Genomic DNA, 24,313 nt, shown 5'->3' with positions numbered 1-24,313 from the left:
TATTTAAATGTTTTGGATGGCTGGGACATTGCTAATCAACAAAAACAATACAGTCTGTCTCAGTAATGACTCAGACAACCCATATAATCCACATGTCAGCAAAGAAGTTGTATTGCAGGGTCAGTTCTCCTGAATTACAGAAAAAGACAAACACTTACTTTACCTCTAGTAATGTGTAGCAGTGCTAACAGGTTGGTTTTAAGATAACTGCCTCTGAGACTTCTGCTGACAACCCAATAAATTTATGGTGGTTTGCATAAGAGCCACAGATCTCCCTATAAACACTTTTAACTGAAACATTTCTATATCAGTCCCTATGAAACCCAATGCTAGTGTTCCCTATGGATTATCCAGTGTATCATACCTGTGCTGTTGTTCCAATGCTGAGAGCACCACAAATGGAACTCCATTCACCTTTATTGTACTGGGGTGACAGCAAAGATCTCGGAGTTGGATATTAACTAAAATACAGGTGAGTGAGAAAATATCCAATAACCCTTTAAGTGGGCACCACAGCAAGTCATCACAGTACAGTACAGTCCAAATAAAATAAATCACATTGGGTGTGTGGTGTTGTGTAGGATAAAATGACGAACAACCAGCAATTAGCATCGTCCATCTTGCCAGTTGTCCTTTATGTTATAACTAATCAAGTAAGACGTACATTATAAATTAATTCCACTTGACGTTGATGTATGAGGCAAAAACCATAAAATGAAACAATAAAAACCTTTCTGAACAACCCCTTGAACAAAATAAGATGCTAAAACAACTACAAAGACGTTTGCTATGAAGATCTGAAAACTATACAGTCCTTTCTCTTATTCAAAAATAAATACTTTGAAATGAAGGATACAAATTACCTTTCATCAGAGTATTATACACTTAATTACTCCTTTCTGGAGAACAAAAAAACTGTATACTGTACATACTGTAAAGTAAGCACAATTCAATCCATCAAAAGGCGGATGGGAAACTCTAATATTTTGAAATCTTCATGCTCATTCTCAGACTTTGTTCTGGTACAGATGACCAGAATGTGTTCAACTAGTTGAAAAACATTATTTCATTCACCAGTTTATGGACAACGTCAGACTGCAGCCCTCGGTGAACAACAGACCAAGCCTGAAATAACCTCTTTAAAAAAAAAAATAAAAAAAAAAAAAAATTTAAAAAAATAATTTTTAAAAAAAAAAAAAAAATTAAAGAGTAAAAAGACTTCTAACTATGCCCTTCAATAAAAAATATCTAACTGTACTAAAAACCAGAAGTCTCATAGGACATTTAAATAATCCATAACTTTGTAGGTGTCACTGACCTTTTTTATTCTTTGGGTTCATTTAAAATGGGATGACAGCATGTGATCTAAGGAGACAGTTTTATCTCTGTATTCACCAACTTAAAAGACACTGTTTAGGCTCCTATGATGTCACTGTCCCCTGCCTTTTCTTCTTCTAGGTTGCAGTTGCTCCATCAGTACAGTTTCTCCATGATGAAGGCCAGGATGGCTGCTGCCAGAACAAGCCCAATTCCCAGCTTCTTCAGTCCTTCCCCATCCAGACTATAAGAGCCAGTCAACAAACCAGACGAAGACGTCATAGAAGCAGGACCTTGGACACCATTAGCCATCTGTTCCTGTTGGGTGAAACATACATTAGACTGAGTTCAAGACAAGTATGTGTCCTTTATTTATTGTCATCAGAACACTATGATAACAATACTTTACTGACTTCTTTAAGGGAGACTTTGCTGATTGCTCTCTGTAGAGAAATAATGACTCCTGGATCAGCTACAGATATTGAGCTTGCAGTTATTCAATCAAACTACATGGTTGATGTTTACTGATGTGAGGATTTCAGTCAAATCAATAAATCTTGTTTGTGTGTTTCCAAAAACTGTGCACTTACAGTAGATCATGATTGATTGACATAGCACAGATCATCCTGTAATATTGGCTAGCAACTGGAGGAACATGGTGTAGAAGAAGAGGAACTTTGCACTCACTGACTAAACATGCTGATGCTGTTGCACTGAGCTGAGCCAACCCCACACCACTCTCTCTCATAAAGAGACAGCTACAGACTAAACAGTTTCAACATTTCTGTCTGATATTATGTGAATATCTCTCAGATGCATCCAAAAACACACACACACACACACACACACACACACACACACACACACACACACACACACACACACACACACACACACACACACACACACACACACACACACACACACACACACACACACACACACACACCACAGTATTGTCCACAGTATTACAGACAATTATCTGTCTTGTCCCACACAAAGATCATTGCAGCTCATAAAATAAGTTTTTAGATTAAATCAACTGGCCACAGTCACAAATCAGTGGCCAACATATCAAATGTCTGTGATCAGAGAGTTCTGTTCAGTCTAAATATGTTGGACCATAAAAAAGACATCCACCACTGAAGGGATATGCCAGTGAAAGATACGAAAGAGAAATGCTGAGAAGAGAGAAAATATAAACTAGGAGGGCAGGAAGAGGAAGACCAAATTCCGATTGTGTGTGTTTTCTTGTTTTTGACACATCAATCAGCCAAATCAGAATCTACTCAACTCTTGGTTCTTCATAAAATAGTAATTCATATGTGGGGGAATATTACTACTTTTTATGGTTCATTGCTGCTGATCATTATGTGAATTTAGAAATACATCTATTGATGCCACTTGATGGCAACATCATTTAGGAGAGCAAAGGGGAATTACATTATCAGTTCCTCCACTTTCCTATGGCTCACCTTCCGTCTGTCTCCAGTTTCATTTGGAAATTACAAAGAGTAATAAACAGAATTTTAAATCCACTGATTATTTTGATATTTTGTGGATGAAAGCATTCATAAAACGACCCATTTGCTTATGCAAATGAGGGCATTTAAATTATGATTCCATTATCTCTGTGCAAAGCAGTTAATGCAGTTTTGTAGTGATCCAATTATTACAGAGTGCTGTCTATTGAATCAAGCTGATGTTGATGAACGTGCACTGTGATGTAGTTACGTAGGGAATCTGGGAGAGACATTAGAATATAAGAGTTAGCTTATAATGTTAGCACAACCAAAGCAAGATTGTAACTGTGATAGATTGTGTTTGAGTTAATCTCTCAGTAGTATGTCATTTTAAAGTTGCTTGCTACAATGTTTCTAAATCAAGTACAAATTCACATACAACTGCTTCCTATAGCAACATAAAAAATTCAGACAGATGTTAAGCGTACACCTAAAGCAATGACTGCCTTGGACTGTATTTCATTCTGATGAGAGCATCGTCAAAAATAAGTTGGCATTTTTCAGTTGTTGACGGTTCTCATATAATTCAGTTGGTAAAACTCAATACTGATAACCAGCCCTATTTCACCCTGGCCTCCACCCTCCCTCATCGATCATCATTCCATTTGATTACACATTTATTTGCTTTTATCTTAATGTCTGAGAGTGGAGACCTGAGATGCGATTATGAGAAAATTGCACCTCAAGATGTGGCTCTTATAATTTGAGAACCAAGACTTGTCTCTGGTTGGAATGGATATATCGATCTGGATGACCTTGTGGTTGTTCCTATATGTCTCATCCTGCATGACAGTTGATAAAATGCCTTATCACCCAGACAGTAGATTATGCTGGGCGATATTGAGCAATTGATCAGCGGCTTTCCATAATAAACTTTAATCAAGTTCTCTAGGCTTTGATATTAACCATAGGTAGATTGACTCCTCTCTCTCTCTCCCTCTCAAGTATCTCCATCAAGTCTTGTTCGACTATCCTCTGTCGGATCTGCCTTTATTCCTTCTCTTATCCTCTATCAGTATGATGATTAGCCAACTTCAGGAATTCTTCTAATGTTTACCATTACTAATATTTGGCTGTGCATGCTATCTATAAGTTTGCTCTCTTATATAGTTAAAGCTTACTTCCCATGGAAGTAGAACATTTAGAAAAAATATTAAAATATACTTTAAAAACAGTTGCAACTGTAGAGAATTTGTACGTGTACATATTGTGCATTTATCCTATGAACTAAGAGCAAAAGAATTACAGATTTTGTAGGGTGCAAACACCTGCCTGGATGAACAGTATATATTCGTATGTAACTGAGAGTCAGCGCACACCTACACGTGACTGTGTCTATGAGCAGCTGCATAGCGCCTGTCCTGTGCCTGTCTATCGTCCACATTATTCCCGCTTCCCTGTCCTCTCTGATGCCACCCACTCTTCTCCTCGCTGGTGTCGCTGAATGGATTCCTCTGTTACTGCACACAATGGAGGATGGATACTATGACCGACAACGCCTCAGTGACACATCCATAAGTGACTTACAGTAACCTCAGACAATAGGTGGAGGGATAATTAGTAAGAGGACTGGCTGACATATCCACATTTGCAAAATGTTGGGATAGTCGTTCGATTCCCTAATGGGGAAACTGACACGCCGTTTTGATGCTTCAAAAACAATAAGGGTTCTTTTTGCCAGGGTGAACTGTGGTAGCCATGTCCCTGCCATAGTGCATGTGCTACTTGTTGTTGACCCTACTGACTATAAAAATGTGATTGTAACAAATACTTCTGTTAGGGGTGCCATTCACTAATCCACTCTTGTCAGCAATAACATATTTAAAAAGTACTCTTCAGTAAGGTTACACTGTATGCCCTTCAGCAGGTTTGAAATGTTCACTAAAGATTGAGTGAATAGTCAGTGAGAAAACTGACTATTTTTATCGTTCATTTACTTTATTAACAACTAGATGGGAAAGGCTACCTGTAAAAGTCAAGACTTGAAAATGACAAATGGAAAATGAACTTAATCGTAAATATCATTTCTTGCTTACTTGAGGGAGAAACAGACCAAGATGAATATTTAATGGACACTGAGACAAGAGGAGCAACAGACTAAGTGCACAGGACTGATGAAACCATTATCTATCTCTATACTGACATTCCAAGGATACTGCCTTCTTCTCTATCCATCTCTTTATCTGTCTCTCTGCAGGTGTCTTTTAACAACAGGGTGCCAGGAGAGGGGCTGAACAGTAGAGTCTAAAATCTATTACTAGTAGGGAGAGTAAGTGAAAATCCAAGTGCCAGTAGGTGCGTGTCAGCACAGTGGGAGAGAGCAGCAGAGGACTGGAGAGAAGTGAAATTAGGAAAAGGAAGGAGAGGAAGAAAGGGGGCAGGAAAAGATGAGAGATGTGGCTTTCACTGATAGTTCACCACCTGCTAGCTGGCATGCTGAGTTCGTACATATGTCTGTGAGAAAGAGAGTGTGCGTGTAGTGGATAAGGTTGGTCACTGTCTCTGCTCACAGAGGTAGAACAGAGCTAAATAACACTACTGCAGGGCCACAGACTGCCTACCTACTTTTCCCTCAAGGTTTTTTCATAGGACTCTCGAATATCTGTTTGTGTCTTAAAAACTCTTCCTCCAATTCCACCGTTTTTGAAAGAAATCTGCCTGCGTGTCTGGTGCAGCCTTCACCAACACACCAACATATGCACACCACATCACGAGGGCCAGAAAGCACAATACACAGTGGTCACATTTCTCATATGATCCTCACCAGCTGTCAGTGTCACTCTAGACACACAGAGGCCATGGAAGTGGTGTGTGTGTATGTGAGAGAGAGTAAAACAGATCGCCTCCTTAGTCACGGGTGATTTGACAAAGCCATAGTGACAATCACAATGAGCTGCAGCTGTATTTACAACTGGACCGAGGGATGGAAGAGACATAAGGAGGGATTACAAGTAATATTTCTGATACAAACTATCACTGAGAGAAATAATGACATTTGTTTGGTTGGTTAGTAAAAAGATAGAGTTTACAAAAAAAAAAAAAAAAAAAAAAAAAAATAGAGGCTCAGTGGGAAACATGAGTCATGTTCTCTTTCTGTCTTCCTCTTTTTCATCTGTCATCTAAAACTTACTCCATCACCACCACTGCAAAACCCTCTGACACAGCAATGTATGGGCGTGCAGGTACACACCTTGTCACTTTGCACACACTCAAAGCACACGACATCCTGATCCAAACAAGTTACACTTTGACACGACTTGCTGCTTCAAGCCATGTGTTACAGGCACCTGCATCATTATCATCATCATTACATAACGCAGCAAATAATATATGAAAAAGTTTATCATATTATTTTTCAGCAGGGGAGCTAAAGTATGCAAGTTTTATTTTGTACTGCCAAAATATATTCAGTGCGTCTGCTGACACAAGAAGGCCTCTAGACACAGTTGTAGATGTTGCAATACATTTAGTAACATGCTTCAAGACAAAATATACACTTTCATTGAACATATAATGCAATACAAATAACAAATCAAATCAAATCATGTCAAAGTTATGCAAAAAAAAGGGTCACTTTTGATAAACAAGTGGCCTCAGTGGAATGAGTCACATCCTGCCTGGGAGCATTTATCCTCCTGGGCTTCTGAAAAAAGAGCTCTAAAGCTCTGCAAAAAGGAAAGTTGCATGCATTTGGCTCACTCACTGTTTTCTCTGCTGCCATCTCACACACTAGATCTTGGAATCGATACACCTGAACAGTACCCTTTATAGTCATTAACACATTGATGCATCAAGTACACAGTGAGGTGACGTGTTAGGTGTATGTGCACGTGTCGAACACATGACAGACGCCATTTCACACAGAGAAGACAGCAGATGCTGTCAGGATATGGTAAAAGGTACACAGATCAAACGTGGACATAACATGTGCAGATACACAGACACACACACACACACACACACACACACACACACACACACACACACACACACACACACACACACAATTAATACAAACACTTGATGGACCAAAATAAAAGGTCAGTGTGATATAGAACAGGTATAAAAGCCTACACTATCTAGTGTCAAGTAAATGTGGCACTGCAGTATACCAATTACTCTTCACACAGAGAAAAGCTTTCTCCTGTTATTACAGTCATATTGTATCTTTGCCTGCAAGCAAAAAATAGGCCATAGGTGGTTAGACAAACAAGAAAATATTTCACATTTAATGTGACATTACACAATACATCGTTACATCAAATAACTTGCTGTTTAAAGAACTTTACCAACAATCTCTGTGTTGGGAATCAATCCAGGAAATGTGTCTTTGGAGATAAAGACGCAAGGCATTTTTGTCAGATCCCAACACTGAAACAAGTTTAAGTGAGGAAAGGAAGAGGAAAGTCATCCCTGTAGCGGATACTATAAGCAGGTATTGGTGAAAAATGTGTGACCATGATATCTGTGTTTTACTGTAGCTAATGGAGTTGTCCCTGCTGGCCACTAGATACTTTCACTTCTGCTCTGCTTCACTTCAAAGAACTGGAAGCATTGTCCATTATATATACAGTCAGTGTATAGAAATAGTCACCTTAGGCCAGCACAGGTTACTTGAAGGCCACCTCAAGCTTTTGTGGCATGGACTCAAAGAGAAAAACTCTTATAAAAGGCCTCTCTCAATTAAATACTCTTCCAATAACAAGACTGAAGTGCTGAGACATACTTCAGCAAAACTGCAGCTGTATTTCTGTTGAACCAGCATGCTGAACTTAAGAGGACGATAAAGATAGAAATAAAATACAAAGCTACGGATGACTTATCTGCTGAAGAACTTTGCTCAGAGGAGGTTGTTTACAAGGTCTTTACTGGGGAAATCTATTTTTATTTATATAACGTGGAAGAAAAAGACAAGAAACATGAGATCACAATAGTTAAACTTTTTCCTAACTGTTGTTGGTGAAGTGCTTTGTTTTTTACATCTTCCATCTGTGGTTCAAAAGCAAACTCAGGGGCATTTAAAAACCTCTGACATTTTAAATAAACAAAACAGAATGAGGCTGAGTAATGCCATTTGACATATTAGGTAAGAATACTGAAAATAGACGTGTCCGATATTTTGATGGCTTAACATTTATTCCTTTGTTACTGTGTCTTTGGTTCTTCAAGTATACACAAAGCGCAGGCCATGTAATACAATTTGACATGCTAAATGAAATGCTTAAAATAGCTACGCCTGCTGTTTTGAGAGCAAAACAAATTATTTGTTACTAGAGTAAACAAGTCATGCAAAGGCCAAGCAAAACCTTTTGACATTTTAAATAAAAAGTTTAAAAATAGATTTGAGAGGATTATCTGTATCCTGACCAGAAAAGACAGCTCGATGTTAGATTTGTTAGATTTTCCTGACAATACAGACGAAAACGTGTGCATAACGCAACATCAAAGCAACAACCCATAACAGTTGCATGTCAACATAGAGCAGTTCAATTGTTTGGGGTGAAATACACATTTTGTGCATGTGTTTTGTCTACATGATTACTGTGTATGTACAGCCAGTGTCTCATATAGCCTGTGGCTAGTAGGACGGTGCCAGTCACACCAGGGGGGACTGTGCATCTGTGTACATGTGGATATTAGTGTGTGGATCTGTGTGTATAAGCTTAGTTTTTCCAATGGACCTGTAGTGTATTTTAGTGTGTGTCTGTGTTTATGTGCTTAGGCATCATGATGCAAAGTACCAGCAATCCCACCCACTAAGCCTGTAACACAATATATAAAGATACAATTATAAATTGACTACATCCACACAGTGTGTGTTTTAAATTTATTTTTCTCCTTTTGCCACTCATTCACGTTAAACAAGTAAAATACACACACAAACACGCATACAATGGAAAAACTGATAAAACAGAATTGGGAGGACAGATGAGCGTGAGATAAAAGGAAGAAAGGTAGTGATAGAAATGATGAATGATGACAGAAAAAGAAAGAAAAAAGGAACAAACAAATAGGAAGAAAGGAAGACTGGGGGAAAACGAGAATACCAGCCACAGAGAAAAAGGAAAGAGAAAGGCCAGCAAATTTAATACGCTGGTAGAAATTCATCCATTCACTTCCATTTTTTGTTATTTTGTCAATTTGTGGTCATGAAGGGACATTGTTCCCTACTCGTATTCCTCCATTTCTATATCTCTCCCACCTTTTTTTATGCCGTCTTTCATACGAACTGTCAATTTGCTGTCATGTGGAAGGAGCAGAGTCGTTTTCTTCTCTCTCTCCCATTCTCTCGGTCTCCTTGAGAAAGTATGCTGTGAAAAGAGCTGATTATTGAATGGCACTCAAGCTGCTTTTCTGTCTCCTGATCTCTCCGTCTACCTCGCTCTCTCTTTCATTCTTGCTTCGTTTTTTTGGCCTTTCTCTCACCACCCCCCAACCCCAATCTGAGGATGAGGACTGGTGAAGATACTTTCTCTTTTTCTTTCCTTCACCATGCTGTTGAGTGCTTTCTCTGCTATTGTGTCCCACTAAAAGACTCATTACTGTTCTTCCCTTTCTGCGGAAAGTGCTGTGTCTATGAATGAAGGGCTGACAGATGAGATAGAGAGAGAGAAAGAGAGAACAGAAGAAGAGATATTGTCCATGTCAATGAAAGCAAATTTCTCTCTTACTAAAACCTTGGTCTTGTTCATTGAATGAAATGGCAAAAACACCAAGGCCTATTAATGAATGTGTCACATCGCACAAAGGATTGAGAGAGAAGGTGGAAAAAATGAGAGAGACAGGAAAAGTCAGGTTAAAAAACAAACAGAAAGCAAAACAAAATGTAGGGGACAGACAAGAGCTAAAAATGACAGTATGCTACTACTGTTAAGGAGGATGCATCTTCCATACCTCCTAATTCATATTCAGTCACTGGAAAGGGAGCTGGCACTGGCAGGGAAACAGGTTGCCAGTTCATTACAACAAACACATTCATACCTAGTGGCAGATTATATCCTTTAGTTCATCTGACTTTCGTGTTTCTGGGGTTTGGGAGGACCTAAGGTACCTTGGTCTTTGTGGAAAAGGAGGAATGTTATCTAGTCCAAGTGTGTTATATTGTAGCATTTATGTTACCATAGTTTGTTACTTTCACCAATGACAAGAAAAAACTTGACTTAAAAGTGGTGGTACAGCAGCTGGACAATAGTTTAGACAATACAACCAAAACCACCAACCAATATATGATTTAATAAATGAAGACCTTCATGTTGGGTTTGGCTCCTCTGTTTCACAAATTTGGCTTTAAAGAAAAATATCCTCTGCAGAATTCAGCACAGCATTCTCGGGCAAAGTGCAGTGCGCCATTAGATCACTAGACATCCATCCTATACCTGTCTATATATTCACACATCCATGCATCTATTCATCTGCTCATCCATCAGTTGTGTGCATCTAAGCCATTATATCTCACATCCATGCACCCTTATCTATCTGTCCACTTTCAGGTCCATCCATCCACAGCCGTCCACCCAAGCTTTCACACACCACTCCTCTAGAAATCCATCAATCTATCTATCTGGCCATATTGCTTAATTTCTGCACACGTAAGTATGGACGCTGGCTGGTATGCAATCATCTTTCTCTCTCCACCATCTCTCAAATGATAGATCTCTCACTTTGTTCCTCTTTCTACAAATGGACATTACAGACCTTAGTGGGTTCCTCTGCCTATCCAATCACCCACTTATCTGCCACTCTTTCTTTTTATCATTTTCTTTTACAACGCTCCTCTGCATCTTAGATGAAGCAACAAAGCTCTGACTCCATTCGTCTATCAGCTACACAGCTATCATTGACCTCATCACACAATTTCTCTCCTCCTGTTCCTTTATTCTTCTGTTTTTCTCTCACTCTCTGCCAAAAGCCTGTAATTATAGACTCCTCTGCAAGACATGGGGGTGAGCATCTATCTGCCTTTTCCTAATCACTCATTCAGCCACACACACACACACACACACACACACACAGCTCAGTGTGTGGTGGATTCACGCAGAGGCTCATAGAAAATAGATGGTCTTCAAATATGTATAGGGTAACCACCAGTGTGTGGGTGCACAAGTGCATATCCTTGGATGTTTGTATACACCTGTTCACGATATAATAATAATAATAATAAAAAGAACAACAATTATGAATACATATACTGGACACATGGCTGTGATGACATCACATATATAAGAGCTATACTGTAACTGTATTCTGTTGTGTTTCAGAATCATTAGGTCACTTATCAATTAGCGCTGTGCTCCAGTGCTACTCTGCTGTCATTAAGAGCTGACAATACAGGTTATAAGGACTATGGATTATAGATCCTCAGCAGCATCATTGGAGATCCCTTAAAATAACAATGTTAATTGCCAATATGCTGTGGACTGCAGATACAAGCTTTGGCGAATTTTTGCAGTTTTCCAGATTCACCACTGTATTACAACATAAACTGATCTGCAACTCAACCTCTATGTCTGTCTCTCTGTCTGCTTGAATTTGTTTTTCACTCCATCTGTGTGCCTCCATTTATTTGTCATTTCTGCTAATGCAGCATACATTACAAAGAGAGAGCACATGTAATTTCACTATTCTTTGTTGCTATGACTTCCTTTTGCTGGGGTTGCCAAACTTGTGGTAGTCTCAACCCACCGCTGACTTTACTCACATACAAATAGCCATAGTAACCTCAAAGCACCGGGCATGTTCACAAAGGGTGTAAAACAGACCCAAACTAATAACGTGTCTAATTCAGCTAAAATAAGTGATTATTTTCTTCTGTGAATCTCTAGATCCCTACATAAACTGGAAAAACTGGAGGGTAGAGATGATGACTTTAGTCTACTGTCCTCGGAAAAAATTCTCCTGAGACAAATTTTGAGTAGACCGTAACACCAGTAACAAAGCGTCATGAAATATCTGGACAAAGGTATTAACAGTATAAAGATCAGACGAAGTGTATGAAGTCTGTAAGTGTGCATAATAGTATGAAGAGTGTGATGTGTGTGAATTAATCTATATGTATGTGTTGTTACATCAATCCAAGAAACATTAGGGCCTGGGTTTGTTGTATGAGAATGTCGAAGAATGCTGAAACAGTGTGAGTGTGGGGGAAAGTAAGAGGGGGAGAAACAAATGCAAGTGTGTGTGTTGGATGGGCTGCAGACTTTATGAGTCAACTAGTTTTACAAGGTCTAGTCCCCACTGCTGAACTTTTCATTGCTAAGTGACGTGTTGCTTGGCTTGCTGTGAAACCTTTCCCTTTTCTTTCTTTTTATCTCATTCTCTGCCACCCATTTCTCTCTCTCTGCTTGCTTTCCTCTTCATCATTGTCCCCCTCTCTCTCTCATGTCTCTGTCTGTTCCTTTCGTCCCCTCCCTTTCTGTCTGGCAGTAAAGGCTGATGGAGTGTGAAATTAGAAAGTGTATCATATTCTGCTCTGTGGCTCCATGTCCTGAGCTATAAGCTACAGCTAGTCAGAGTGAAAAATAACATGCAGTGAAACAGATACATTGACATGGTGTGTGTGTGTGTGTGTGTGTGTGTGTGTGTGTGTGTGTGTGTGTGTGTGTGTGTTTGTGTGTGTGTGAAGACAGAGGACAGTTTAGCCAGCCACAGCTTATCTTAAATTACTTATCTCACGCCTGGTACACTGGTGCTTTTCTACGAACTGCAAAAGCGAGCATGGATTAAAAATGTGGACACTCATACACACACACCTTATTCATTTTCTGACTGAACACTATTTGAATATCCTGTTGTAAACACCACTTTAATAGTTTTGATAATGAAAAAACACACAGTGAGAACTTGACAGATGTCATTACCTGAAAAAGAAGAGAGTACGCAATCACTTGAATACATGTAAATCTGGTGGACAGATGTACACTCATAAACATAGACCATGTAGCCAACTGATTCAGTTGCTAAATATAGCCTGCACCAAACGCTGCACTAATTTTATCAAGCCAAAATGACTTAATATTAGAGGTGTAAAAAAGTTATACAACAGTGAGACATATGGCTACATGGATACACAACCACAGATGCAAAAAAACATAAATCTGTGTGAAATTCAAATTGAATTGAGTAAGTGAGCTTGGACACTGACTCAAAGTTAAAGGAGCAGTGTGTAGGATTTAGTGGTATCTAGTGGTGAAGCTGCAGATTGCAACCAACTGAACACAGCTGGTGTCTGTATATGACAATGATGACAGTATATGGAAAGAGAATGGTCTGTGAAGTGTGAAGGAAAAACTAAGGTGGCAGCGAAACACAGGAAAAACACAAAAGGCCCTATCTAGAGACAGTGTTTGGATTCTACTGTAGGCATCTTTAGATAAAAATAGCTAAGATCACAAAAACTTTACAATTCTTATTTCCAGGTAATTCTACACTAATTAAAACATACCTATGAATAATATATTGCATTTCTGAAAATATAGCCTCCTGAATGTTACACACTGAATTTTTAAGTTACAGAGAATAACAACCAACCACAGGTGAAAAATGCTAGCTTTAGCAGCTAACACTTCTTCTAAAGCACCCTGGCCTCTAAAGCCTTAAGACAATACCTGAAGTCATACACTGTTTTATTCACAACAGTATGCGGCCATAGTGTTGCTGAAAATACCCTTTTCAGATATTTGACACCCATTTTGGAACCAAGGTAACAGATTCCCAATTCATCCTCCTTGGGGACAGGCCAACAATGCGATGTATATCGCTGCCCATCCTAACTATTGTTGGTTTCACAATACTTTAATACCAATAACAATTCAAATCAAAATGTATATTTCTTTTTTAAAACACAAAATGTATACAATGTTTACTATATTTCTTTCATGTAAAAATGTAATGTGTAGAGAATTGTTAATTTCCAGTTGAATCAAATTGAATCGAATGAACTTTAAACCACAATGTGTTGTATCTTTCGTCTTTCTATTGGATCATAGACCATGTATCCAGATACCTATTGAACTTTCTGAGAGGGATAAACACTCATCTCTACTGAATAAATGTATGGTATAGTGTAAATAAGAATTATGTATGTGTAAGTGTTTTTAACTTGTGTACCTTTCCTTTCTAGTCTCCATTTCATATACTTAACTTTATGTCATAATTTACAAATATTTATATTTATTCCTGACATTAAGTCTATATCCAGGTCATGTTTAATGTATGGTGTGTGATTCTTTTTGCTTTATGTTAGCCACCTAACAAACACTAAGGTGTATGCTACAGTTTACTATAATTAATATTACTTATTCTTTTCATGGTTCAGCAATGACTATGTTTACATACATGAAATCTATTTGTATCGCTGTGCATTTGCTTTGACGTCACTTTGATTTACAGTGCTGTGGAAATCAATTAGGGAAAAAAAAGATCTGTATGAATGTATGTATTTGCATGTATATGCGTTTACCTGCATCAGGCCAGACACCTCTCCCTTCTGAAGGGGCGCAGCAAGGGAGGGAGTGAAGGGCTTACTGTCTTCTACTGGTCGGCCTTTCAGGAAGTGTTTTCCTGCCTCGTAGATGTCCACCTCAATCATCTTCCCTTTGAACTCAGCCCTCTTAGGTACCAGCACCTGCAAACCAGAAGCAACACATCACAACTGATGTCGCAGCACATTTTAAGAGAACTGAAAAAGAACCACAATAAAGTATAATTTTTTTAACATTTGATTGTTTCACATTCATTGGAGGGAAAGTTATGAGGTGTATGATGTACAGGGCAACAGTAATGTATCATTTAGTGACTGCATTTTAGTGACCAGCAACATAAATCCTGCACCTTGCCATCATTCACGTCACATCATTAAGACCTATATAACCATCCATTCCACCAAATAACCAACATTGTGCATGTTTCTCCACAACTGCTTCTCAGAACTGTTTTAGCCAATGCTCCCCCACATTGTTATTTAGCTAGTCCCTGCCTGCTTACAAAAAACACAGGGCTGAGTGTTTTCAGTTCCATTTATGGAAGCCCTCAAGGTCAAAAACTACGGCAACAGCTGTGAGATAAACCAGTGGGATTTGCTGGTTTGTCATATTATTTCACCATGGCAACTATAAATCTCGGCTGATCACAGCAGGAAGGAAGAGAAAACAAAGAGTTATAATTACGGCTCAGTGTGAATAGAATTTGTTCTTAATGACTTACCCCTGTAAATAAAGATCATATGCAAATGCATTCTATTCAAAACTAACCACAAAGTTGACAGATTGTCAATGATGTATGCTGTTCGGTTAGAGTACTGATTTACTTTTCTTCAGCCTGTTCTTTCAGATTCAGCTCTGGCAAACACTGATAGAATGATTGGTTTTGTGATTATTGGTAGGATTTAAAACTGTGGTCATAAGAGCTTGTGTAAATTACAATCACTACTTAAGCAAGGGTTTTCTTTGTAAACATCCTATGATATGGTCTATTTCCTAAGTGAAAGAAAAAGGCTCCCTGTATACGAGTGATCGCCTTTGAATTTGAAAAGTGACATGAACACAGCTGAACATTTAATGGAAAACTATCTGATACTGCATGACAAATTCTTTGAGACAGTTACTACAAAACTACTAAAAGTTTAACGACACTGTGTACTAATTTAATAAAATAATGATTATAAAGATATATATCTTTTTCCTTGCCTCTTTTCACGGGCAGACAAGAGGCAAGGATCAACAGCAGAAAAATAACCTTGGACCTGCTGGAGATTCAATGTCTTGAACTTAGCATGAGTGCTGCGTGCTGACTCAGATCATCTGGTGGTCTTTCTAACCATTACAAGACTCTGCAGGGCTACTGACTGGGCAGAGAATAGCATGTGATGGCAGGAGTAAGGCTGGCTCAGTGTTAATCTGTCAGTCTTTATCCAGCTGGCTGAATATGATAGGAGATGGAGAACAGGCCAGACAGACACACAGCCAGCATCACACCTGCCTAATCAACACACCTGCTGCTCGACACTCTGACCACTGTGAGGGTGTGTGTGTGTGAGTAGCCAGCAACCAGGCAGGGAACAGAGAGGTAAAACAGCAAGACTGTGGGGGAGGTAGGGGTGTGTGTGTGTGTGTGTGGGTGAGGGTCATTCGAGGCCCATTACAAGGTGATTAAATGATGAAAGAGCTTGTCCAATTTCATTGGACCCCCGCCCCCCACTTCCTCACTCAGCCACTAACACACACACACACACAGAGACAGACAGACAGAGACAGACACACAGACACAGACACACACACACAGACACACACACACACACACACACACACACACACACACACACACACACACACACACAGAGGTGGGTTGGCTGCCTATTATACCCGTCAGGATAGATATCCATCTGATGGTGTAAAAGTGAAACTAGGCCATGTGTTCACTCACACCACCTCTCTCTACCTTATTTCCCATGTCCCTCCTTTTCTTCGCTCCCACTACTTCTTTCACTTCTTTCCTGACCCTTGACTTCCCCATTATTTCTCCCTCAAACACACAATCCCCCCAACTGAACTCTCTTCTCTCTCTACATTTTTTTCTTTTTTATTAAATCTTTGGGACATGATTATCCAGAGTGATCAAGAGTGAAGTTTAACCTTTAAGATTTAATTGTGACTACATTAAAACATCTAAACTAAATACTCTTTAATATGTTCTTTAAATAATCATATATACACAAGTGAGGAAGACTGAGGTTCTAATGCGTATACAGCCTCATGGGTATGTACAGTATACATGGTACAGGGATGTATCCCTTGGGGGAACAGATTCAGAACATATTGGTACATAATGTTTTCATGAGCTTTTTTAAAGTCAGAGACTGATTTAGGAGTACATGTCAAATACTTAATGTCCAAAAGAAAGAAAAAAGAAAAAAATGGGTCAGAGAAAAAAACATCAAACATGTCAGCATGCTCTCCTCTTGAGTACAGGGAACTGACACACATGACATACATGCCTGCATATGCACAAAAGCACGAAGGAGTGTGCACACGTACAAGACACACATGAACCGAGTGACACTTGTAACTTAAGTTTATAGCCTGCAGAAGGATGTGCAACAGAGGAGGAGGGGAGGAGAGGAAAGTGGAAGGGAGGGAAAATTATTACCATCCCCTGCCGTCCCCGCTAATAAAAAGCATAACTTCAAACATGTTTCTGATGATGGTTAAAGCAGGAGGAAATTGATTTATTTGAAGATGTTTTAAAGTGAATTTTTCACAGGTTGAGCGAGGGTCTTTGAAGCCATGCGGATGTGTGTGCGTATGTGAACAGCTGTGTGTGTGTAGGATGGAATGTTCATGTCTTTAGGGCTGACCTTAATGTTAGTACAGTAAAAAAAAGCAAAAAGTACTGCCGCTATCAGCCGCCAAATGCTCTCATGACCACCGCAGGGGGTGTGTGTGTGAATTTGTGAGTATGTGTGATATTATAGCTAACCTACTTTAGTCAATACAAGCTTAAGCTTCTGACACCTGCTGTGAGTCCTCCTGTGACATGCAAAGCAAAGCTTCTGATCTGATTTACTAAGTGTGAAAATGAGGAAGGGTTGGATTAGCTTCACATACGGAAACATTTTAATCAAATGCAGATTAATTTACAGCTTTTTTGCTGTATGTTTTCGACGGTGGATAGAGTGTGTGGGCCAACTAAACTATTCTAAGATTTATTTAATGCAAAAGTGTCAAACGTGCTGAATTGTGCTTCTGCAGACACGGATATCCATACAAGCCAGTTTGATTCATAAGGTTGATCTCCAAATGCAGAACAACAAATAATAAAAATGCTATTAACTCTAAGATAAATACGTAAAGTAAATCTAACTGGAAAAACTACCAGTACTATGTTAATTTTTAATCTTCATACCATAAGTTTCGTTTTAGGGTAGTGTAAGTATATCAAATAATTTTTGAGAGCCACATATGCTCTGTGGAGTATGTGCTTGAGTCATTTATTAATGTATTCTTACAATAATCTTACCTGTTCGTAGAATTTGTTGTGAGCCACGTAGTATTGGGCATCAAATGACTCCTCGGTCACCAACACATGTTGCCTCTCCCCTACCTGCACAGAGTGAGAGAGACAGATAGAGTGAATAATTATGGAGCTGTATTTGCTCAGACAAACATCAACCAAGTTTACTAATGAAACATCAGCCTTTCATGAAGCATTTGTACGAATGTGTTTTCACTGAACATAAGAAAAACAACAAGATTAATATCCCTGGTAATCATTTAGGACCCCCCTTCTTTATCTCTTTTCTATCTCTGCATCTCTTTCTGATTGGTTCACTCTGATTATAAAGCGACTTTGGTCTTTTTTCTTTCTTGCCATTGATGTGCTATTGAATCAGAAAAGGTACATATATTCACTTAGAAAACACAGAGTGATCAATTTGTATTTCTGTCTTATTTGTAGGATGTAGAATTTTTTAGGTATTCCTGACCAGAAAAAAAGGAAACATGCTGTAAACAATGTATTTCCATATTGGAACCCCTCTTAGACCTAAAATGTGTGCTACCACCCCTTTACCTGTTACTTTACTACAGGATTGCTGGAAATTTTAACTGACAGAACCACACCATTAAAGGTGCCAAATGTCAGAGCATATTGAAACAGACACTAATTTCATCTGCTGACACATCTACTGAAGTCATTTGAACATACAGAAACACTTTTTATATCCTATCTTTTTGTTTATGTACAGTCATGAATACCATCTGTACATATGCAAGCATTGGCAATGAGTTTACCGCTTTATATAGTGTACAAGGGCTATGTATCTTTGTCAGTTTAAATTCAACACAAGCACTGACACTCTGCTGTACAATATGCTTCTATTCATCAGGGTCCCAATTCAATCCAAGTTTTGTGCTTTCATGTTTTCTGTCAGTGCAGTTCACCATTTAATTACAATCTCAAGGTTCCTGAGCCACTTCAGTTTTAGCGCTTTAGTTGAGAGGATAGTAAATACTATTAAACTCCTAAAGGGCCTTACAAAAAAGAAAACTGAATAAAAGAAAAAAAAACACAAGGCTATATACAGGATAGAATTCAAATGGTTACAGAAAACAGTCTATTCAGGACATCAGAAAATCAAATACCACAACAAAGTCTCCCAATTAAGACATTTATTACAAGACATAATGATAGAAAATACATTTTTTGTTGAAGAATGTTGTTGACTTAAAGAAGGCAAGGGATGAGAACTTGAAAATTACTGCAGGAATGAATAAAATTGCCTTATGATTGACTTAGATAGAAAGGGAGATATCTTGTCTCACTTGTCCTCCATGCAAGTATCCTGGCAATCCAGTTTTGACAAATATTGGACTGTGTTTTATAGATGGATCCACATTTATTTCATTTTACATTGTTGTGGATGTACAAAGTCAATACTTTGTTGTTTGTGTGGCCTAATACTTCTCCTGAAGTCTCCTGATTGATGTACAATTCATCTTGGGTATATTTAGTACATTAATGTCAGAAAACCCTACATAAGACACATTTATTTTTGCCATGGCATCCTGGTTTATAAAAACATGCCAATGATCTTATCATTAAGGAACAAGCACAGAAAGTTTACATCCCAGCCAGAAATTCAGGAAACAGTGCCGCAGAGCATATAACAACTTGTTTTTTAAAAATCAGCAACATATAGCTAAAATGTTGGGAACAGAGTGTCCTGTAGGCTCAATGGACAGTATTTGCATTTTAACTCTGTCAGTGATGAGCTATGTAATGTAAAACTGTGCTGACTGATCATTTCCTTAGCAATGTGTCAGAGCCTTAGAAGTCATGGCTCTGACACATTTGCTCAGGGTGTTTCCATTTTTGCAGACACCCATTTTCTGTGCTCTTTTCTTCCTTCATTCCCATCCTTAGCCTTTTGCCTCCCTCTCTCCTGTCTCTGGGCATTTTCTTTGTTGTTCATACCTCTCTTCCTATCACTATAAGTCCCTCTCATCCTTCTCTCCTTTCTTTTTTTCCCCACTGATTTCACTGTGTGTGTGTGTGTGTGTGTGTGTGTGTGTGTGTGTGTCCCAATGCAGACAGCACCTGCATAGGCATGCTGACAGCCTTAAAAAGAGACCAAATAAATCACTGTTTCCTGCAAACAGAGCAATTTTCAGAAAAAGAGTGTGGAAAAAATATCCTTTGAACATTATTACTGGATGGCAAACATTTGATTTGGACTTTTGTTTGCTCCTTTAGACTGAAGACAGATGTCTTTGCTGTGAGCAAATGAAAAAAAGTATACTATGTTCACAGTGATATACTTATATTTAAAGAAAAAAATGTTAATGGTAGAGAACTCATCAATTAACATTTTAGCATTCTGTTAACCATCAACTACTATTTTACCTGTGAACTATGATTCGTTTTAAGTTGTTCTCATTTTCCCTACAGTGACAGATGTGTCACTTTGGAGTTGGAAAACCCAAAACATTTTTCACAGATTATTCAATCCAGTTCTATAGCAAACATGCAGAGCCTTTGGAAACATGATGGTCCTGGGTCATTTAGCTCTGTGCAAGACAGAGGTCAACCTTACCAAAGCCTCTTTATTCTAAGATCAACATTAGCTGTCAGTAATGTAGCAGCTACTCTTCCTAGGGTCCACACAACAAAACATATAAAACAAGACCCACAGTATAATGCGTGTAAAAAATCTCAATGAAACATATTCTGAGCAACTGACCAGACTGCTGAGCAGTATTCAAGGTGAGATACAACTAGTGTCTGTGTCACTAGTGCTCTAGAGGGTAGGGGTAAGAAAAGAAGAACATCTGATAATGCATGATATCCTACTGCCCATTTTCCTTATATTTTCAAAATGTTTCTCCCATGATAGCTTCTCACTGAGCGTGACACCAAGAAAATATTCTTCTTGAGCCTGTTCAATATTCAAGTCTTTCAGTGATTATTATTATTTGTAGCGCTGCTTGCCCTGAACATAATACTTTTGTTCCATTTAAAACAGGGCCGTTTTCACATATAGTTGATACAAAATGTATAGTTGTATCATCTGCAAAAAGACAAGCACTGCACTTATCCAAATCATAAGGCCGGTCATTAGTAAATATTGAAAGGAATAATGGCCAAAGGCAAATCACTTGGGGCAAGCTGCACTGAAAGTATTTAGGGAGGGAAAACTACCATTAAAAACCCAGACTGCATCCTACTGGACCAATAGCTATTCATCCAATTTGTCATCCAATTTGTCCTGCAGCAATGAACCCATATGTGGATCGTCATTCAGAGTTGCTTTGTTTGTATTTCTATTGTGACCCACAATAATGTAGCAGTTATTTTTTTCCAAATCCACTTACTCTGGCATCAGATGTGCTTGTTTGCTTGCAAGGCTCACCCAAACCCATATTGCTGTGGCGTAGGCCAAAACCAATCCTTCAATCTTCTGATTATAAAAAACATCCAAAATGTTTAACTGTGAAGTAGTAGGTTGATTCAAGCACACTACCAATGTCATACAAAGTGATCTTTATATCTCTGCCAAAAATTAAGGCAGTCCAAAGCTTGTGGTGTAAACAGGCCTCCCCGGTACTTTGAGATTGCAGTCCAGGTACAGTCAGCTGATACGACCCCTATACTAGTGGCAGCAGCTCATTAGCAGTTAGCACATGCAGCAACGCTGTGGGACGAGAGAAAAGGTTTGTGCTGTAACAATCGTCCTGGTGACAAGGCGCAGGTGAAAAGTGCATCGACTAAGACTCTCCTCGTTAACTAACAATTTACTCAACTACTAGGGAGAAGCCCTACCAGGAATCGATAAATATTCTCTTCATATATCTCAAACAGCACTGTGGTGGTTTGATTTAGTTTTCAGTCTTACACTGGACCAGAGGAGAGATGTACTGGAAATGCTGAACGATAGATGTGTATGATGTGAATTTGTTTGGATCTGCCTGCCTTAATTTCCAATCCACACCTCAATAACCAGTGAGAGCAATGATCTGGGATTAAAGTATATCCTACCATGTTGATTGAATTGTGAATAAGAGGATGATCGTGCATGAACAGTATAGACAATGCCACATATGAGAATGTAGTGAATTCATTTAATTAAAATTTGATGAGCTACACACAACTCGGTGCAAAACACCATGAGCTGTAAGTATTTGTATGCAGTATATGTTTTCGCCTTTGCTCAAGTAACTTTGCTGGCATATCTGCGTATGTGAGAGTCTGAATTTCAATTTGTATTTACACCATCTGTTAGAAAACGCCACAGAATACCTAATAACAGGCATGTATGTGCATATCCTTTCGCAGTGAGATGTGTATTTACTTCACTATCCCGAGAATAACATCCCATGATACACAGCAGATCCACTACAGATTTACGGGATCATGAGTTTAATTGCTAATTAATCCACATCATAACAAGGATAATGAGAGAACTGTGGCTTTGAATTGTAATCAACATTTTCATCTGTGTCACAAATAAAAGAGCAATTCACTCGAATATCATCCAAAATCTCTCGCTGCATCTGTGGCCTTTTTAACCATGCAACTGGATTATGTTTCTAACCAGACTGAAAAGAAGCCAGATTGTTGCATTGGATTAATTATAATGAGCTGATAGCAGCATCAAGCAAAAAAAAACACCCCAACAACAAATAAAGAGTAAAAATAGGCTGATTATACACCTGTTCAAGTGCCAATGTGACAATACTTAACAAAATAGACAGTAAAAGGGGTATGTAATGTGTAGAAAAGTCACATTCAGTCTGATTGTCCTTTAGCAGGATTATTGTTATTACAAGGGCCACCACATTTAAATCCACCCAGGCTCTTTTTGCACCTGGCAGGCATCAACATGCATCTTGGATGATCCGATCACAAGTGGACAGCTCTAAGTAGAAGTGTAAATGCACCTAAGACGCATTGAGGACACGTTGAGATGTGTATTGTTTTTCCATTGTATGTCTGGTCTCATTTGTGGTCCAATAAACAGTAAATTCATCAAACTCAGGTTAAAAACAACATTTTGTCTCTGCATATGGAAATGATGTACGTGTTTATTTGCATACAGACGAGAAGTGGGATGTGATTACAAGCAGTCACTCGAGATGCATTCCAATGCCAGGTGTGAACTGACATGCTTGGAGCTGTCCACTTGGGATCGGCTCACCCAAGACACGTTAATGCCAGGTGTAAGCAGGGCCTTAAACAGGAATTACACCTTGCACATACGCAAGTATGTGAGGGTCCGCTAGGGTGCAAGGTAGTCCATTTTGGATTTTGAGGTATGTTTAGGATCATTATCCTGTTGTAGAAGCATGTTACTGTGTGAATTTCAATGTATCAAGTCAACGATGCATCAGCCATGGATGTACAGTGCGACACCAATCAAGATGCCAAACCTCTGCCTTGTCAACATCGGCCTCACCTGAATTAAACTTGGCTCACACTGACTACTGATACTGTATGTCATAACTGCACAACTTAAAACAACAGTCAGTGGCAACACTTTAAGTCTCACTTTGGCATTTGTAATCAGTATAAACAAATTAATAAGGGGTTTATAAATTGTTACAAACTGTCCTGTCCTAACAATGACTCTGAAAAACACCTAAAATTTTTGTTTGTGACTATTTTTGCCAATCTACATCAAAGTTATTTTATTTGTACAGACTGCATTCTACTAGATCGTGCTGTTTGTTTCAGAAAAACTTTCCAACCCAACTGGTTTTCAGCTTTTGATCAAAACACAGACGTGTGTGAAGCGTAACCCCTACTGTTAAGCAGTGGCTTGCAGGTTTATGCAACACCAAAGCGTGTCATTGTACATTTGTCCATCACTCTGTCTGTCTCGTTTTAATTTCTTCATCTATCTCTTCAACTCATTATCGACCCCTATCATTTTGGTGGAATACGATATGCCTTCTTGCTCACAAACCTTGCCAAATTATCACAAATATACAATTCCCCACCACACACTCACACAGAGACTGTTACACACAAACCCGCACACACACAGCCTTCTGTAGGCCCTTGTAGAAAGAGATTTTGTTTTGTTGCCTCCTAAACAGTCATTGCGGGGAGTGACTAAACAGGGCTAAAGAGAGATGCTCTGATCTTTTGGAGGTTCTCTTTGTATAAGCTGCTTGAAAGAGGAAGAAAAAACACCCCTGTTGGTTTGAGTATTTTGTTACCCTCAAAGTCAAAACCAAAGTAAAAGAGACTCAAACTTTTCAGTGTTTGCCACAAAGACTGAGGGGATTAAGGGTGGCTTTGGTTAAATGTTTGTGGCGACAAATGTAAAATCAACACACATCAAAGTTATACAAATGAACTGTTTGGAACGAGGCCTGAACATAAATTCTTTGCCCAGAGTAATACACTAACAACATGAAAAAAAAAAAAAGACAGAACAAAGTGGATATATAGGATGACAGGTTGAATAGATGGAAGTG

General features: G+C 38.7%; 1 protein-coding gene across 1 annotated transcript in view; it reads right to left on the bottom strand.

Moving 5' to 3' along the window:
* Nucleotides 1–1,300: 1,300 nt before the first annotated feature.
* cdkal1 (CDK5 regulatory subunit associated protein 1-like 1) overlaps nucleotides 1,301–24,313 on the bottom strand; it is a 224,225-nt gene continuing 201,212 nt past the window's right edge. Inside the window, exons 13-15 of the mRNA XM_051406374.1 lie at nucleotides 17,853–17,936; nucleotides 14,299–14,463; nucleotides 1,301–1,635 (exon numbers count right to left, since the gene is read on the bottom strand). Coding sequence (XP_051262334.1) covers nucleotides 1,474–1,635; nucleotides 14,299–14,463; nucleotides 17,853–17,936 — 411 coding nt within the window. The 3' untranslated portion in view covers nucleotides 1,301–1,473. The remainder of the gene's footprint in view (nucleotides 1,636–14,298; nucleotides 14,464–17,852; nucleotides 17,937–24,313) is intronic.

Source organism: Dicentrarchus labrax, unplaced genomic scaffold (assembly GCF_905237075.1).
Source record: "Dicentrarchus labrax unplaced genomic scaffold, dlabrax2021, whole genome shotgun sequence".
Classification (NCBI taxonomy): Eukaryota; Metazoa; Chordata; class Actinopteri; family Moronidae; genus Dicentrarchus; species Dicentrarchus labrax.
This window is presented reverse-complemented; position numbering and strand designations above follow the sequence as displayed.